The sequence below is a fragment of the Drosophila nasuta genome, chromosome X (genome assembly GCF_023558535.2).
Source record: "Drosophila nasuta strain 15112-1781.00 chromosome X, ASM2355853v1, whole genome shotgun sequence".
In the NCBI taxonomy this organism is placed as follows: domain Eukaryota; kingdom Metazoa; phylum Arthropoda; class Insecta; order Diptera; family Drosophilidae; genus Drosophila; species Drosophila nasuta.
In genome coordinates this window covers 32,348,842-32,366,787 of record NC_083459.1, presented here as the reverse complement: position 1 = coordinate 32,366,787, position 17,946 = coordinate 32,348,842, and the positions used below count along the sequence as shown (strand labels likewise).

Sequence of the window (17,946 nt, the reverse complement as noted above, 5' to 3'; positions counted from 1 at the left end):
ATGTCTCAATTACATTAACAAATGGCCAGCACACAAAAAAAAACCAAAAGCAACACGAATGAAAAAAATGCTCAGCAAGGCCGTCGCAAGTGAAAAGCGAAACCCGCAATGCATTTCAAATTGAAGAATTCTTTTTGTGGGGTGAGGGGGAAAAGTATTTAAGGCGAAGCCATAAGGAAAAGCAATTTAACTGGAATTGGGCAAAAGGAGACCGAAGACCGAAAACAGAAGACAACGACTCCTCAATACGCTCCTCGTACCTTTTTTTTTTCCTTTTGCCGCATCGCGCATTGAATTCCAAATCGAAGTTGTTGTTGTTGTTGTTGTTGTTGTTGTTGTTGTGCGTCGCGTGCAGCAGCCGCAATAAAAATTATGTTAAAAATAAACCAAGTTGTTGTTGTCGTCTCTCTCTCTCTGTCCCTTTCTATCTCTCTTTCTGTGTCTTTCCTCTCGCTGTTTGTACCTTTGACTGTGCGCAACACATGCACAACATCCGTTCCGCAGGATAGCACGGGTCTCTCTATGTGTGTGTGTGTGAGTGTTGTTATGTGGGTGCATGTGTGTGCGTGTGTGAAGCTGCGCATGCTTCCTGCCTGCCTGACTCTTTGCCCTCAGTCAGTCAGTCAGTCAGCCAGGCATTTCGTCTGCTTGTCATGCAAATGCAACTGTGAATGAAAACCACGTGCACAGTGGGTACGAAATGTATGCTCACACCACAGTCAAACCAGCTGTCAATCGAAATTGACTTAAAAGTGAGATAAATACAGAGAAAGTGAGAGAGTGAGAGAAATGATGAAGAAATTTAAAAATAAAGTCACCATCTGTTGATCTCTAAGGACTCGAGAAATGCAATATCTTTTATAGAACACTATAAATTCAAAGGAAGTACTTAGGAAATTGATTGGAGACACTCGATGGAAATTGTATAAAAAATTTTATTTAAAGAGAATCCGTCAAATTTATGAACTTAACTTAGTTTATTCTTAGTGTTAAAATAAAAAGAAAAAAATGCAATAAAAAAGGTTGGAACAATCTTATAATTATATATATGCCATGTTCTCAAAATAAGATCTAAAATAGTAGATTTAAGATAATAAATTGTTGAATCAAAATTTGCTTATAAATTCATATTTCTTAATCTTATATTTGCAACTCAAATAAAAACATTTGTTTTTTCTCTAATTAATTAGTTTTTAGTCTAATAGAAAGATTTGTGCTCTTTAATGAACTATATACGATTTTTTCTCATATTAATAAAAGCTTGGTCTTATATGAAATTTTCTTGAAATCAAGATTTGTTTTCAACATTAAGATTAAAGACTACTAATTTCGAGTTATCGAGCTATTTTTGTCAGTGTAATCTCATTACATAGCAAACTTTTCATTTCATCAAATTAAACAATTAGTAATGAATACATTGCATATTTAAGTGCAAGTTATAGTTTAGTAGTTCATTAAATATTTACATTTTTTAGTTATCTAAAGCCATAATTCATCAGTAGCGTAAATTCTTAAAATTTCCAGCAGATTGTAAGTGGAATAACGCAACGTTAAGATATCGCTTTGTCTTTAGATAGATACGAAGATGTGGCAATACACAAATGTCACGCAATCTGCTTATCAAACAGCATCTGCTGTTTATCTAGCTAGACTTTTAGCACGCACTGTAAAAGGGGTATTATTGTGTAGCAATGAAATCGCAAAGTCATTACTCGAGGGTCCATAGTGTTTGCCTTCGCTTATTTGTGGAATGAGGCACAGTGGGTTTATCCCTGCTGTCGAGGGCGTTTTTCGGGGCGCTAAACATGTGTGTGTGTGTGTGTGTGAGTGCGGCTCTAACTTCGAGTCGGGTCTGGGAAACAAAAACTAACTGTTCACACGTGACGATGCGCTGCGCCGGCGCTCAACGTGCCACATGCAACGTGCCCCGTGGGCTTTATTGTTTCTTTCGACCATTCATTGAGTCATTTACTCAAAAAAAGAAAGATATTTGTGTGTGTGTGTGTGTGTGTTTTTCCAACACCTTTTTTACACATTGACACTTCCGTAGACAGGATATGCGGTCGAGTCGTAGAAGTAGCAACAACATTAAATACTCTCTCCTGCCCACATCTGATCGTCTAAGCCTGATCCCAAGCGATCTTTATCTTTATCGCCGCCACTCGACTCCGCAATCAAGCGGCAATTAAATAAAGCGAAGAGAGAGAGAGACTGGGGAGGTTTTAGTTGCCAGCCAGCCAAATGCCAAAGTGTATAGAAAAGTACAGTAAATATTTGAAATCAATTACATTTCATTGTCTACAACAACTGCGACTGCGACTGCGACTTCGGCTGCTGATGCTGCTGCTGTTTGCAATTTCATAACCACAACAAAGACAAACGACCGACCGAAGAGATCGATTGATCATTTGCCAGCAGCTGGAACCGGGCATCCATTTATAGGACAGACAGCCCAACGTGGAGAATGAGGTTAATGGGCAGACGGACAGACAGACAGACGGACGGACAGACAGACGGACGGACAGACGGACAGACGGGCAGGCGGATAGGAAATTTGTGCAGTTCCTCAAGTGATCAAAACGTTTTTGTATGCCACTCGCATAACTGACCCACTTCAAAATTGATTGCCAAATCAACTCCGTCTATTGAAAGCATTTTAAATTCTGTTTGCCAAAGTATCATTAACATTTTATGGACTGCAAAAAGTTCTGTTTGAATTTTAATGTCAAAATAACACTTTCAATCTATTTAGACAATAATTGAAATAATTGAAAACAGAGAAATAGCTGAATATATAAAGTGAATTTTAATTTAAAACAAAAAATATACATGCAATATGAATTGCAAAAAGTTATGTTTGAATTTGAATGTCAAATAACACTTTCAAACAAAAGATAAATAGCTGAATGTATCAAGTGAATGTTATTTATTTATTTATTTTGAAATTTTATTGTTATTTAGAATGTAGTCTTTATTATATTTTTACTACTTGTATGGAATATTTAATCTTTAGTATATTTAGTATTTTAAGAATAATTCCGCACTGTTTTGCTTTTAATTAAAATGAGTAGAACTATATCAATATACCAATATTTTAGTATTTTTATAGAGTATTGGTATTTAAAAATATGCATATTTCGAATGTAGTACTTCGGCGATCTACCAAATGGTATATTTTAATATTTTTAGGCATATTTAGTATTTAAAGATTAATACCACACTGTTTTTCTTTTATTAAAACTAAGTACTTGTTTCCCTTTGGAAATACATTTGAAAAGAGTTTAATTCCAAATGTTAAATGCTATTAAAGTTTCACTTTTCAATATTTACAATTGACTGCAACTTAACTGTGAAAAGTAAATCATCACAGTTAAAAGCACTTCTCAGAGAAAACGGATCTGTGATTCGTGATCCGTGTGGATTGTGGATGATCGACCCTATATGCATGGCGAGCATAACCCAGATTTGGCGCAGCAATGTGAACGAGGCCAGGCTAATGAGCAGACGATCAACCTGATGCTGCGTCTTCTATAAGGAAACCTGAAGCAGTTTGATGATCGGTCAGAGAGTCTGACTGCCTGACTGTCTGGTAGCCACCTGCAGCAACAATTCAGCGGGCTTCTAACGGGCTTCATGACTTATTTGGCCAATTGGGTGAAGCGGACCAACCTTGTGCCAAACACTTGACCGTAAATAGCACACGCCAACAATCGCAATCGCAATCGGAGTCGCAATTGAAGTCGGAGCATTAACTATGTCACATCGCAGATACTTGTGGAGCTACAGATACAGATACACATTTGTATCGGTATTAATTGCTTCAGGGCAAACCACATTGGTCAATGGCTTGCTTGCCTTACGAGTATTGACAATAACCACAACTAGTTACACAGACAATAACCACAAGATGCCGCCTCACTACTTCTTCTTGCTCACTTCGCAGTCGTCTTTAGCAGCATCCAGCACAGGTAATTTTCAGGCTTTTAGTGGTTGCCTTTAATGCCGCCTGCTGCGGGGGCAGCAAACTCGCACACAAGTGGGGAATATCACTCAACAAACCGAGACTTAAGCTCAAGCAAACACATATAGTATGTATGTGTTAATTAGAAGACAAACCCAAAAGCCTCGAGAGAACAATTCTTGTTATAGTTTCTGTTTTTTTCTACTCGCTGTCCATAGGGTAGAATGCATTTATATTATACATCGATATACCAAATATATACCATGGTATATTTTAGTATATCTTATGAATAATTATTTAAATGTGCGTAGAATATTTATAGCCACTAAACAAACATATATAAATAGGGTAGAATGCATTTCTATTATACATCGATATACCAAATATAGCTCATGGTATATTTTAGTATATTTTAAGAATAATTATTTAAATTAATTAATATTAAATGTGTGAAGAATATTTAGGGTAGAAGGCATTTCTATTACATATCGATATACCAAATATAGCTCTTGGTATATTTTAGTGTTTTTTTTTTCAGTATATTTTATACCGAGAAAGCAATTTTTTATAATAGTTGACATTTATATGATTCAAACTTGATTCAAACATACATAAATAGGGCGGAATGCATTTCTATTACATATATATATATAAAATATAGCACATGGTATATTTTCAGTATATTTTAAGAATAATACCGTAATGGTTTGTTTTCATAGAAACTGCGGGAGAATGCTCTCTTTAAGGCAAGAAAAATATTATTTTAAAAATCTGTTACAGCTAAATGTGTTTACAATGCTGGGAACCAGCATTATTTATATAAATTAACCTTGAAACAAATATATAAATAATAACAAAAAACTGATTCATTTCTGACAAAGCTTATAATGAAACGAAGAAGTTGAGAAAAGTTATAATCGCGACATTTCAATGTGAAACCGCAGTTCGTCATTGGAATCAAAGGCTGTAACTGGCTGTAACTTTACAGGGTATATTCTTGCCAGTGATTCAAGATACTCAGATACTATTGTATCTGTATCTGTTGTAGCCGTATCTGCATCTGCATCTGCATCTTAAGTCTTGGAGGTCTCGGCAGTTCACGCACGCAATGCGCATTTTGTGCTCTCTGTTTATCAGCGTCTGTTTATTGAATTGTAAACATTTTAACGCTGCATTTAAATAATGCTCCTCTTCTCGATGTTGTTGTTGATGCTGTTGTTGTTGGTGTGAAAGCATTGGTAGCATTTAAGTGCACTTTAAAGTCACAGACGATCGGCTAAAATGCACATGAATTACGAGCATAAAATGAGCCACAAACAGCGTAAAGTAAACTTAAGCTCATCCATAGATACCCAGTGATTTATAATGAAAGTCTTTCGACACGCACATAAAACACTTTTATAATCTTTTATAATGAAATTATATTTTAAGATTGCAATAAATCAAACATATATGTATAATATTTAAAGAAACTAAAACAAAGAAGAAAACTTTAGCAAATGAAACCTCCCAAAACAAAAGCATCTTCAATTAGCATTATTTTATTTGCAAACTTTCTCAAAATACAATTTTTGGGTCAACATTTCAGACGATAACAGAAATGTTTTAAAATTGTTTACTTGGGATTTTGGTTTTTTTCATTTTTTTTTTTGCTCTTTTGTGGGTGAACAACGCGAGATTTCAATTCGATTTGTTTTATTTTTAGACTCAAGGCTGACGTCATAAAAAATATAAAAAAAGCAGCAAATGAGGCATAGGTGTGGAAATGATTTGGCTACAGTAAATGCTCGTTAAAACGGAAAACTGAGCATTTTAAACTCTTCGTCTCTCTCTCTTTCTCTGGTTTATAGGGTATAAAAGGAAATAAAAACTCTGATTTAATACTGTCTCTCTCTCTTTTTCTTTGGTTTATAGGGTATATAAAGAAAACTTGACAAGCATTTAAAACTCCCTCTCTCTTTCACTGGTTTATAGGGTATATAAAGAAAACTTGACTTAAGACACAGACACGTTCAATGTGATGATAACTCCAGCTTTACCAATCTCAATGTCTGTCTGTCTACTAACACGCTCTCTCTCTCTCTCTCTCTCTTTCTTTTACTGTCTTTCTCTATCTCTTTCACACACACTCTTTCCCATTTTCTCTCACGCTTCGCCGGCAATTCTATCAATGGTTCGTATCTCTCTTTCTCGGTCTTCATTCTTCGGCAAGTGAACGTGCGAAAAGTCAAATGTCTGGCATAGTCATCTTACCATCTGGATGCTGCATGCAACTATGAACACTCTCGAGTGTATGACTGTGTATGTGTCTGTGTGTGAGTGTGTGGCTGATTAACACGCTCAGTCCAAGCGAATGGTTCCCGTTGACGAACTTTCAAAGTTCAATAGGCTATCGGCCACATGCATGAAGCATGCGAATTTTTTAGACTAAACGTAGCGAAACTACGCTAAACAGAGACAGTGAGAGAGAGAGGGCTAACGTGTGGAGAAAGAGTGGGAGAGAGGGAGAGGGAGTCTTCAATCTCAGAACCCATTTGCCATGGGTCAACTGCATTCGGCTAATAATGGTTGCGGTTCAATTTTGAAATGGAACATTTAACACAACGCCACATTGAGCAAATGCAAAAAACACTGAGCGAAAAAAATACATATAAAATTTGTAGTTGAGATCATTAAAAAACAAGCGACAACTTTAAAACGTTAAACTGGATTTTAGTTTAATGTGTCAACATAAAAAACAGAACTTCACTTATTTTCTCACTTTTTATAAATATACAAATTCCATTTAAAAAGTTGTATTTCTTTAGATTTAATATTTCATATTGTCTCGAGGTTTGTTTTACTTTTATTTTATTTTGTTCTTTTATTTTATTTTATTTTATTTTCAGTTATAATATATTCAGTGTTATTTCAGTGTTGTATTTTAACATATCATATTGTCTGAAAGTTTGTTTTGTTTTTATTTTAATTATTTGTTTCTTTTATCTAATTTCTTTATTATTATCTGCTATATAATTTTATATTCTTTTTAATTTTTTTATTTATTTTTTATTTTGAATTTTTTTATGTCATTTATATTTTATTTTATTGTTTTTATAAATTTATTATTTTAATTATTTTTTTTCTGTTATATTATTTTGTTTTTGTTGTTTTATTTTATTTCAAAATATTTTATTTGATGGTATATTTTAGTTTATGTTATTTTGGTTATTATATTATATTTTGTATCCTTTTTTATTTTTTATTTTATATTACTAAATTTTATATTATTTTATTTGATCTTTTCCTATTTTTCTGTAATTATTTAGAATTACATTTATAGATCCCCTAAAATGCAATATTATAAATTTACGCATTTCACAATGAATCATATTTTCTTCTATATTCAAGCAATCAAAATAAACTCTCAGCGTAAGCTGTTCAAGTGCATTTTCGCCTTCTTTTCTCTCAGTGTATTCATATGCACACATATTTATGTTCATTTAGTGCAATAGGACACGCTGTCGACCATAAATTTTGATTGGGCTTTGCATCTGCCCCACGCGCCTCACCTCGCATTCGCATTCGATCTCAGTCTCTCAGCCTCTCAGTCGATCTCTTCTCTCTTCTGTCTTGTGTCTTCTGTTTTGCTTTTGCCTTGGAAATCGAAATTGGTCGCTGCTCTGATTGAAATTAATGGCATTTAGGAGTTTTTATGGTGTTGACACAAGACACCAGACAGTTATGGCTTTAAATGGAACAACATCGCATTCATTCACACACAAGTCCATACAAATACACAAAGATATAGTACAAAACAGGGGGACGGACTGCATTCTAATCGTAAAACTAGATCACTTTGTTAGGGTTGTCCCTTTAGAACACTTTATAATTATATTTGATCGTATGGTATATATATTTTTATATTTTTATATCGATGCCAACAACGCTTCTTAACAAAAATATTATCGAGCAGAAAGTTAAGAGTTGAACAAATTATATACGCTTGAATAACTTGCATTTATATAAAGATTATCCTAAACTATTCGAATATACTTAACACTCAATATAAATACTGAATGAAATACAAGTTTTCATGATAATAAATATCAAATTACTGACAAACTTTAAACAAAAGAACTTCTTTACATTAAAAGAAAGAAATTTAAATCAAAAAGTAGATTGCAATTTCTCATTTAAGATTTTTTCTATCTTAAAAAAACCAATCTACAAACAATAATTTTAGATTGAAACAATCTTAAATCAAGATTATAATGCTAAATTTGCGTTTTAAGATTACAATTATCCTAAATTAAGATTAAAATCTTAAGTCAAGAATGTTTTATTTGAGATTAAAAAGTAGATTACAAATCTTGATTTAAAATTTGTTCGATCTTAAAAAGAGAAAATAATTTGGTTCTTGTTTCTTAAAATAAAGGAATTCCCTGTATTTAAAATTTGAATTTGGTTATAAACCAAAAAATCATTTTTCTTATATGATTTGAATTTAAGTGAATTTAATTGAAATTATTATTCCATTGCTTCTCAAAATTATATGATAAAGCGTATTATACATTATATTAATAAAGTATTTCTTAAATGAATTTCATTTATATCATTATATGTTGAAGCTTATAATACATTCTATTAATAAATGTATTTTTACATATTATCATCTTTCTGCTTTAATTTCGTTATTCATATCCTATGACTGTTCTGAAATGTAAGTTTCTGCCGAATTTTTAATGACATTAACAATCATATTAATCATCGTATAAACAAAATTAATGTTGAAGTTGTCATCCAAATTCCCCTCTTGATATAAACATTTGAAACGAATGTTGTGCTGATTGTTGGTATTTAGTTATAATAACATATATTCATATATATCAACTTAGGGCATGCACTTAAGCCTGCAGCTCTTTATTTTTCCATCTCCATGAACCCATATTCAACTTGAGAGTCCAGTTATCAGTGCAAGATTCGGCTGAGCTTCTGTGTGTGAGTGTGTATGTGTGTTTGAGTGTGTGTTTTATTACTGCCACACTTGCAGCACATCATTAGCTCAGTCAGTGATAAAAACACAAAGTCGCTTAAGCACTCATCTGCAGTGTTATCACAAGGCGCAGACTCTTTTCTCTCTACCTCCCTCCCTCTCTCTCTCCCACAATCGCTTGCTCTCTTTAGCGTAGCCCAAAAAAAATATTGAAGGAAAATGGTTTCGAAATGTTCTTGTTCACTGCATCTTGAAGATAGTTTTTTATTTCATGGCTCATTGTTTCCGGCGCGCATGCGCATTGTGGCATTGAAACTTGCCTTTGAAACATACCTACATTACATATACATATGTGTGTGTGTGTGTGTGTGTGTGTGTGTCGGTGTGCATATGTCACTGTCTGTCGCTGTTGGCGCTGTCTGTATCGGGTGTCAGAAGGTCGTTCGCTTCATTTACATAAGTACTTTTGTTTCGTTTCGTTTCGTTTCGTTTCTTTTTTCTTTTCTTTTTTTTCGCCTTTCTACAGTGATAACTGGCTGCTGGCAACCCAAGAATTTTGCTATCGCTTTGTCACAAAAATAGCTCAAATTCAATAAGTTTTAAAATTCGAAAACAAAGGTGATAAGACTTTCGTTGGTAATGCGCGAAATTCGCACATTTTTTAATGGACGAATTCTTCGAGGACCCTTGAGAAATGCAAAACTGTGATTAAAGTTCATATTTGACGATTTCTATTGAGGAAACAAATGTTTCGCAAGAAATATAAAGCAGTATAGATAATTGTAAGAACAAAATAAGTAACATTCTGGGTTGTCAAAATAATATTAGCGAATGAACAAAACAATATTCAGCAAATAAACGAATTAAATAAGCAAAATGAATAGCAATAAAACTTAAGGAAACATTTTGTAAATGATGAAAATAAGAATGAAATATTACGATTGGCACAAAACTGAGATAAATGGCATATTTATGAATGAAACAGAATTAAATAAAATGCAGGCATATAAAAATAGCATACAGAAAAAAAAAGAAAACTTGATAAGACAAAAAAAGAGAATTCAAAGAATTTACAATAAAATAAGTAATCATTGGCGCTATAGCCAAGTCTGACTGTACTACATAGCAACTGTTAAAGTGTAAGCTCAGTGCGCATAGACAAACATGTATGTATGTAGATAAGTAGCCACCTTCGATTGTGTGAGTGTGTGTGTGCTCACACGAAGTGAGCTAAGGTGAAGTTTATGGGGTGGGTTATGTACATATGTGTGTAATGTGTGTAAGTAAGTATATACATATGTATGTAAGTGGGTGGTGAACTTACGAATTGAAGTTGGCGTAGCTGCCTCGTTGCGTATGCAGTGCAATGCTGAAGCCGAACATCGAGTTGCTCGGGTGACGATGGCGCACGTAGCTCGGCAGATCGATGTTGTAGGCGTGCGTGACCTGCAGCAGCATCAGTAGCAGCGCAGTCAGGAGCAGCGCCAGTGGCGCAAAGCGCCATCTGCTGTTCATTGTTGTTGTTGTTATTGTTGCTGTCACTTTTCCTCTCGTTGTTGTTGTTATTGCTGGTGCTGCTGCTTCTTTTACAGCCGTTTAACTGTTAATGTTGTTGTTGTTGTTGTTGTTGTTGCTCGCTTTTGATTTTGTTTGCTGCGTTTCTTTTTCGTTTCTTTGGCACTTTTATTGCATTTTCGTTGATGTTGTGATTGTTGGCGTTGAATTTGATTAAAACTGTTGTAATTGATTGAGGATTAAACGTTGCAAATCTCGCATATGGTCAATATAGTAGACACCCACACACACACACACACATTTACGCACACCCACACACACACACACTCGCTCGCATTCACATGTACACACAATAGGCAAGTTTTTATTTATTTTATGATCTCAAGTTGTCGCTGTCTGCAACCTTGGCCGAAATGACTTCAAAACAAATGAAACGACGAAACGAAAAAAAGCAACAACACATTTTTTGAGAAAACCGCTCAGCTAAGCGAAATTAAAAAGCACCAGCAGCAGCCGCCAAGAACTAATGCGCACACACACACACACATACGCATGACAGACACTCTCGCGAGATATGAAAATCAAGTTTTTTTTTTTGGACATTTGTTTTTTTTTGTTTTGGCATTTTGTTGGTTGTCGCTGTTTTCTTGTTTATTTCTGTGCTTAGCATTTTGTTGATTTCTTTTTTGTACGTTTTTTATTTCGATTCTTTCGTGCTGACGTAACGTCAACACACACACACACTCACACACAAACAGGTTGCCAAAATCGAAATCAAAAATTTTTGACATGTGCGCGCCCTTTAGCCGAGACAACAACCGTCAAAGCTGCAGATCGAAATTGCATGCTTATTGATTGTAGGCGTCGACGCCGACGTCGACGTCGCTGCTGACGCTGACTTTTAAGTTTTACGTGCAGGTAACATTTGACAAGTGGGCAGCATGCACATTTTGCATGCGTGTATGTATGTATGTGTGTGTGTGTGTGGGCGCTACAAATACGAGCTCATTGATGGCTGCCATTCATTGAGCGTGGTGCACAGTCATAATAGCGACAAGTTTTTGTGAAATAAAAAAAATGAAATTGCGGTGAATGCGCCATATGGCCAAACGATATACAATTGAGCATGTTAATATATATGTGTGTGTGTTTGTGTGTGTTTGTGTGGGCGACATTAATATGCGAAGAAGGTTTGGCGACTGTGCTAGAATTGCAAGTACATTCTGCCCTCTGCTGCTGCTGCTGCTTTGCTTTTTCTTCTTTCTTGTTCTTTCTTTTTGCCGAAAACTGAACGAAGAAGACTGTGCAGCAGTCAGAGTAGACAAGCACACACACAAACACACACACATGTGTAGGGAGAGAGAGTTAATACACGCGATCGTTTGTCTAAAAATAAATGTGACTGCGAGAGAGCACACACACACACATACACACATACAAGTATGTGCAATACATGCATATGTATGCTCTCGTGTCGATGCCAGATGCTAGAAGCGCGCTGATCCCAAAGATATTCCATAGATATACAAATCACTCTGTATGTGTGTATGCATTAGTCAGCGAGACTATTTTAAAACACACACACACACACACACACATCAAATAAAAGTAGACAAAAAATACTAAAACAAAAAAAACAGCATCTTCCTTTGGGCTGCCAACGCAAGAAAAATTGCAGCCCCCAAAATGCTGCCAACAACAAAACAAACAGCTGAGACAACAACGACGTGCTCATAATTAACAGCTCTACATGTGTGTGTGTATATGTGTGTATGTGTGTGTGTGCGTGTGTGAAGGTTAAAGCTTGACAGCAACTTTATTTCCAGTCAATGTTTTATTGTTCAATTCATCAATTTTTGCTGCTCATGCAATTTTTTACGTCACTTTTTTGCCACACTACCGAAAACACAAATTGTTCAATTTTTTTTTATTTTCATTAAATTGAAAATAATAATACAAAAAACTATAATGAGAGCAGTTACGTCAAAAAAAAAGAAAAAATTTAAATGTTGCGCGCCGCATTTTGCGTTTAATTTAGTTTCTTTTTATAAATAATAGTTTTTAATATTTTGATTTATTTGCTTTTTTTTTCCTTTTTTATTTGTTATTCATTTGGCACACGAAAACTTGAGTACGAATCGTATTGTATCTATTAGATACGTCTCAATGTATCTGTATCTCTCTATCGATGTTATGTATCTCTAGCTATTGCCAATGCTGTAGTTTTCTTTTTGCCGTACTTCGTACCTGTAGAACGCTCACGCTGCCAGCGTCGTAGTCGTCGTCGTAGTCGCCTACTCACAAAACGCTGAGAGAGCAAACGATCTCGAAAAAACAAAATTAAACACAACACAGATAGAAGAAAAAACACAAGCAGCAAAGCTGCAATCGAACTGTGCTTGACTTGAAGATACCCGTTAGACAACTGCAGCATCAAATATGAAATTTGCTTTTAATTATTCAATTTAATTATTGCATTTTGATGGTGCAAAAGCAGACTTGGCCAAGCTCTAACAATTTTTCAACATATATTTAGCACCGAGAAGAGTGTTTAGCAAAATTTCATAACTCTAACATTGATAGTCTTTGAGATCTATGTGCTTGAATGGACGGACAGACAGAAAGACGGATGAATTTGTATGAGAAAATTGCATAAACACAAATATATAAATATATACATTTTGAGCATTGTAAAGTGCTAAAATGAAGCACAAATATGGTATATAAAATACCTTTCAACCATGTTACCCTCTTAAGGCCATTTAGGTCGGGTATTGAAAGCAAAACAGCATTGATAGCAAGAGCCAAAATTTTATTAACTAGCCGATTGGTAGATTGTTGTTGTTGTTGTTTCTGCTCGTTTCGTTAGATTTTGTGTTTTGGTTTTGATCTGTGTGGGTTGCATATCGTATAAGTTTGTTGCTGTGAGTAGGCAGCCAACATATTTGTATGTAATTTACGTTAGCAAAAGTTTTGATTTCCTTTAGCTTTGCTTGATGTGTCATAGCTGTCGAAAATTATGCAGAATCAACCTATATAAGCTATATATATTCTGTGTATATAGAGCAGAGCAAACAACGCCCACGACGTTGAGCGTTGAACGAGAGGCAGTTTCTCAGGTGAAATCGCTGAGAATTCTATTTCAAGTTCAGTTTACATTGAACAATTTGAAATATTATGCATACGCCGCGTAGTGCAGCTCAAATGTATTCGAACGATCACGATCAGCTTCTTCTTCAGCTTCAATTCTAAACACTCGCAAATAGTTTACATAGACATCGAGAGCGAGAGCGAGAGACAGTCAGAGAGAAAGAGATAGCACAACGGAGCGGAACGTAGGAATGCGATATGTTTTTAGTGTGCATAATCGGCTGGATCGGCGATCTTTATTAACTACAAACGCGCTCGCGCTGGACAGTTCAATTTGCGAAGCAAAAATAATATAAATATATGAAAATTTGCGGCAGCTGTTGCATGTAATGTGTAATTGATTGTAATGCGGTCGTTGAGATTGTAATTTAGATGCACTATTCCTTCGCTGTTGTTATTTATTATCAACATCAATAATATTCTTCACACATAACACGCACACTGAACAAAAAATAAAACAATACTCGTATATATTTGCTTTTCTTCTTCTTTTTCATTACCACTAACAATTTAAACAATTGTGCAAAACCCACTTTTCGAATTTTTCAAAAATAACTTGAAAAACTGTTCGTAACGGTCAATGTGGTTAAATGGAAGCTGAACGGTCGCCGCAGCACAAACAAAAAACAACCAGAGCGCGCGCACACAACTGTTAGGTTTCGCTTGACGCGACCGAATAAGGGGCAACTGACTGAAGTGACTGAGTTCATAGTTGGCGCGGTCAGCTGGCAGGCTTGTCATTTCACTGCATTCCGTACATACGGCAGCACCAATACAATCTACTGGTCTGGCAGCACCACAAGCTCCGTTGCCACTTAGAGCAAATAATCGATAAGACTACATGCATATACAAATTAGATTTTTCAAGTAAATTTTGTCATTAATATTATTCCATATCACTTTTTATATTTTTCAATATCTCGAAAACTAAGTACTTTAAAATATTCAACTATCGATAGCCTAGCAGGTAGCTGTTAGCCCAAGCGTTGCCACACTTGCCCATTTGATAACGGACCAGCAATCAACGGAATTAATTTCATGGTAGTGTTATATACAAATAAAACAATTTAAATATCACCGATAATTATGCATAATTAAGCATTATTTAAAATGCTTCAAAATGGGATTTTTGGTATTTTTCAAACATAAAAATGCTACCACTTACCAATCTTTGCTTTTCCTCCATTCGTTTGGGCAAAAAGTGCCGTTACTTCTTTTTGTCGACAGCGCATTTTTAATGTAAAATGTTTTTGACGAAAACCTTTTAACCAATGCGCGGAGGTCACTTCAACGATATGAAACAAATGTTTAACACCACTTCACGTTTGCTTAAAACACGATAATAATAACAAGCTGAGTAAAAACCGCGGAAGACGCTACTCCCGCTTTGGCAAATTTGTGAAACTTTTATGCAAATGTAACCAGATTGCAATCCTTGGACTTATTGTATTTTGGTATATTCCATCGGCGCAAAAATACTTTTCACTAGAAACTTTAATTATGGTCACACACAGCGACAAAACGCAACTTCAAGAAAGTTATTTTTTTAAATGCGAATTTGAGTTATGTATGTACATATAAAAATATTAAAATATAATTTAATGAATTTAGAATTATTATTTAGCTTCGAAAACATATCAATGTTTGTCTTACAAAATCTAGTGCTAGTTGCTTATGACAAAAACATCGTTTTTTGAATATGTGTTTTAATTTAAATTTTCATTAACACATGCGCCACTGCTGTTCGTGTTCGTTGTGATTCAGTTCGCGCATGCTGTTAAGCTCGTTTGGTGCTGTTAAACGCTAGCCGCTGTACAATTCGAATTCGAATCCAGTTGGATTTTCCGCTATCATCAAGTGTCGAATTCATACTGCACAAAATTAAGATAGCACAAAATAAATAAGGAAAAAGTACCAAAATTGAATTGTGCGTTGAACTTAAAATTATCAAAAAGTTCTAGGCATTTCCAGCAGAAGAAATGTTCTTGTCTTTAACAGACTGTTAATTGTCGTCGGTGTGTGTGTGTGTGTGTGTGAGTGTTATTCAGCACTCAGCTGTTTGCGATAGTCAGTTGTTCCAAGACGTTTGTTTAAAGTACTCATAAACACATAGATAAACGCACATACATTCATTTTGTAGTCCTTTTCGTGCAGCGAGCAAACAAATAAAGAAAAAACACAACATACACACACATGATGGAACAAATAGCAGCAGCAGCAGCAGCAGAAGCAACAGCAGATAATAATGTGAAACCAATACGCAAAGAGATTCTCAATCCGGGCAACAAATATATTGAGCTCAAGCCAGGCACCAGAGTAAGTTGAAATGCGATATAATAGTGGGCAACAGTTGTGCAGCTGCTGTTGCCCCTAAAACTAAACTAGGCCAAGGACAATATTGATGTATGTGTGTGGGTGTGTAGGTGAAATTCCATTTCCAAACGCGACGCGCCAACGATGTGCGAATTGTGGACGACAGCAGGAAAATGGATAAACCGATGGAACTGGTGCTGGGCAAGAAATTCAAACTGGAGGTCTGGGAGCTGATTGTGCAGCAAATGTCGCTCAACGAGGTCGCCAAATTCACGGTGCACAAATCGGTAAGTTATTACGAAGTATATCCATAATTTATACAATATTAATGCCAAATCCTCGCCAGCTTTGCGCACAATATCCGTTCATATCGAAGACACTGCGCGACATTGGCAAAAAAACCCGAGGAACGTCGCCACTGCTGCGGCATGACGCTACAGAACGAAGGCATGGGCTACGAGGATCTCGATGAGCTGCTCCAACATCCGCTCGATCTGGAGTTCATCATTGAGCTGATCTCCATCGAGCTGCCCGAGCAGTACGAAAAAGGAGCGCTGGCAAATGAGCGACGATGAGAAAATGCTGGCCACGCACACGTTACGCGAACGTGGCAATCGTCATTACAAGGCCCAGGAGTACGATCAGGCGGAGGTTTGCTATCGCGAAGCAGTTGGCATGATTGAGCAGCTAATGCTGAAGGAGAAACCCCACGATCCCGAGTGGCAGGAGCTGGCGAATGTGAAGGCACCGCTGCTGCTGAACTATGCCCAGTGCCGTTTGATTGCTGGCGATTATTATGCGGTCATTGAGCATTGCAGCGAAGTGCTCACCCTCGATCCATGCAATGTGAAGGCGCTCTTTAGACGTGCTCGGGCGCATGCTGGCGCCTGGAATCCGGCACAGGCGCGACGCGATTTCATTGAAGCCCTCGGCTTGGACAGCACATTGCGGGCGACCGTGGCCAGGGAGTTGAAGGCGATCGAGGAGCAGCAACATGAGCGCAACGTGCAGGATCGCATCCACATGCAGAAGCTGTTCTAGAACATAAGTTGCGCGAACGTGTTGCTCATGCTGCTGGTCTATTGGACCAGCTATGCGCAGCGTTAGCAGTTAACCAACGCTCTGCTCTATTGGCTGAAGGATAACGTCGCCTATTCGATGGCCACCCACTGTTCCAAGGTGTTCATCATGATCTGTTTGCTCTTGAATCAGGTCCTCTGCTGCTGGACGCTCTACAAGACGCTGTTGGTGGCGAAACGCCAGCGTCTGCTCATCCACATCATTGAGACGCAACGCCAGCGGCAGCGACATCAGCAGCAGCAACATCATCGTCAGCAACATCATCAGCAGCAGCACCAGCATCATCAGCAACCACAACAGCGTGGCAGGAGCAGAGTACGTGCCACATGGCGCAAAAGAAAACAGCATTAGAGCAAGAGCCTCCCTCTACCTATCTCTTTCTCTCTCTCACTCACGGTTTCCACAACACTCATCTCTCTCTCTCCCTCTCTTTCTTTGTGTAGTCCGATAAATGTATGTATGTATATTCCCACCCTTTATATAGTATACTATATAGATATGTGTATATTAGATGTAATCAATTTGTAGCTCCTCCATTAATCGATCGTAAATGTTTTTGTCAAATTGTACTATATATATATATATATATATATACAACATATACCTACCTATACAGATGATATATATTTATCGAGATATATAGCATGTAGAATCGTAAGACTCTAGCGAATTGTGTCCAGCATTAATGTGCTTTGTTTTATTGTCGCAAAACTCTTCAGTCGTCAATAAACAAAACAAAATTTGCTGAAATAATGCTAAGAACATTCACACAATAATCAATAAAAAGAAAAAACTGGAACATCTATTATAGATTATACTCACATTGTGGCATATACTATATGATTTAACTCTCTGTTAATAGCATATTAATTATCTGGGTCATTGCAAATTATTCATTAAAATGGTATTAATATTGCAACAAACAAATCCAACGAGTATTTTTCATTGTTCA

At 36.2% G+C, this 17,946-nt stretch overlaps 2 protein-coding genes across 5 annotated transcripts in view; one reads left to right on the top strand and one right to left on the bottom strand.

The window, feature by feature from the left end:
• The window catches only part of LOC132797241 (integrin alpha-PS2), a 43,785-nt gene extending 29,494 nt beyond the window's left edge, over window positions 1–14,291 (bottom strand). For 2 of the 4 annotated variants that reach the window (XM_060808857.1, XM_060808861.1), the window contains exons 1-2: window positions 14,109–14,291; window positions 10,261–10,670 (exon numbers count right to left, since the gene is read on the bottom strand). In XM_060808857.1, coding sequence (XP_060664840.1) covers window positions 10,261–10,451 — 191 coding nt within the window. In that variant the 5' untranslated portion in view covers window positions 10,452–10,670; window positions 14,109–14,291. Of the gene's footprint in view, window positions 1–10,260; window positions 10,671–14,101 lie in introns of all 4 variants that reach the window. The other 2 variants (XM_060808858.1, XM_060808859.1) reach the window with 2 other exon arrangements.
• Window positions 14,292–15,288: 997 nt separating this feature from the next.
• LOC132795734 (AH receptor-interacting protein) lies at window positions 15,289–17,793 on the top strand. The gene is given in 5 exon segments (XM_060806607.1): window positions 15,289–15,917; window positions 16,025–16,201; window positions 16,261–16,308; window positions 16,310–16,459; window positions 16,461–17,793. Coding segments are annotated over 5 exon segments (1,059 nt in total). The 5' UTR covers window positions 15,289–15,794; the 3' UTR covers window positions 17,022–17,793.
• The last annotated feature ends 153 nt before the right edge of the window (window positions 17,794–17,946 follow it).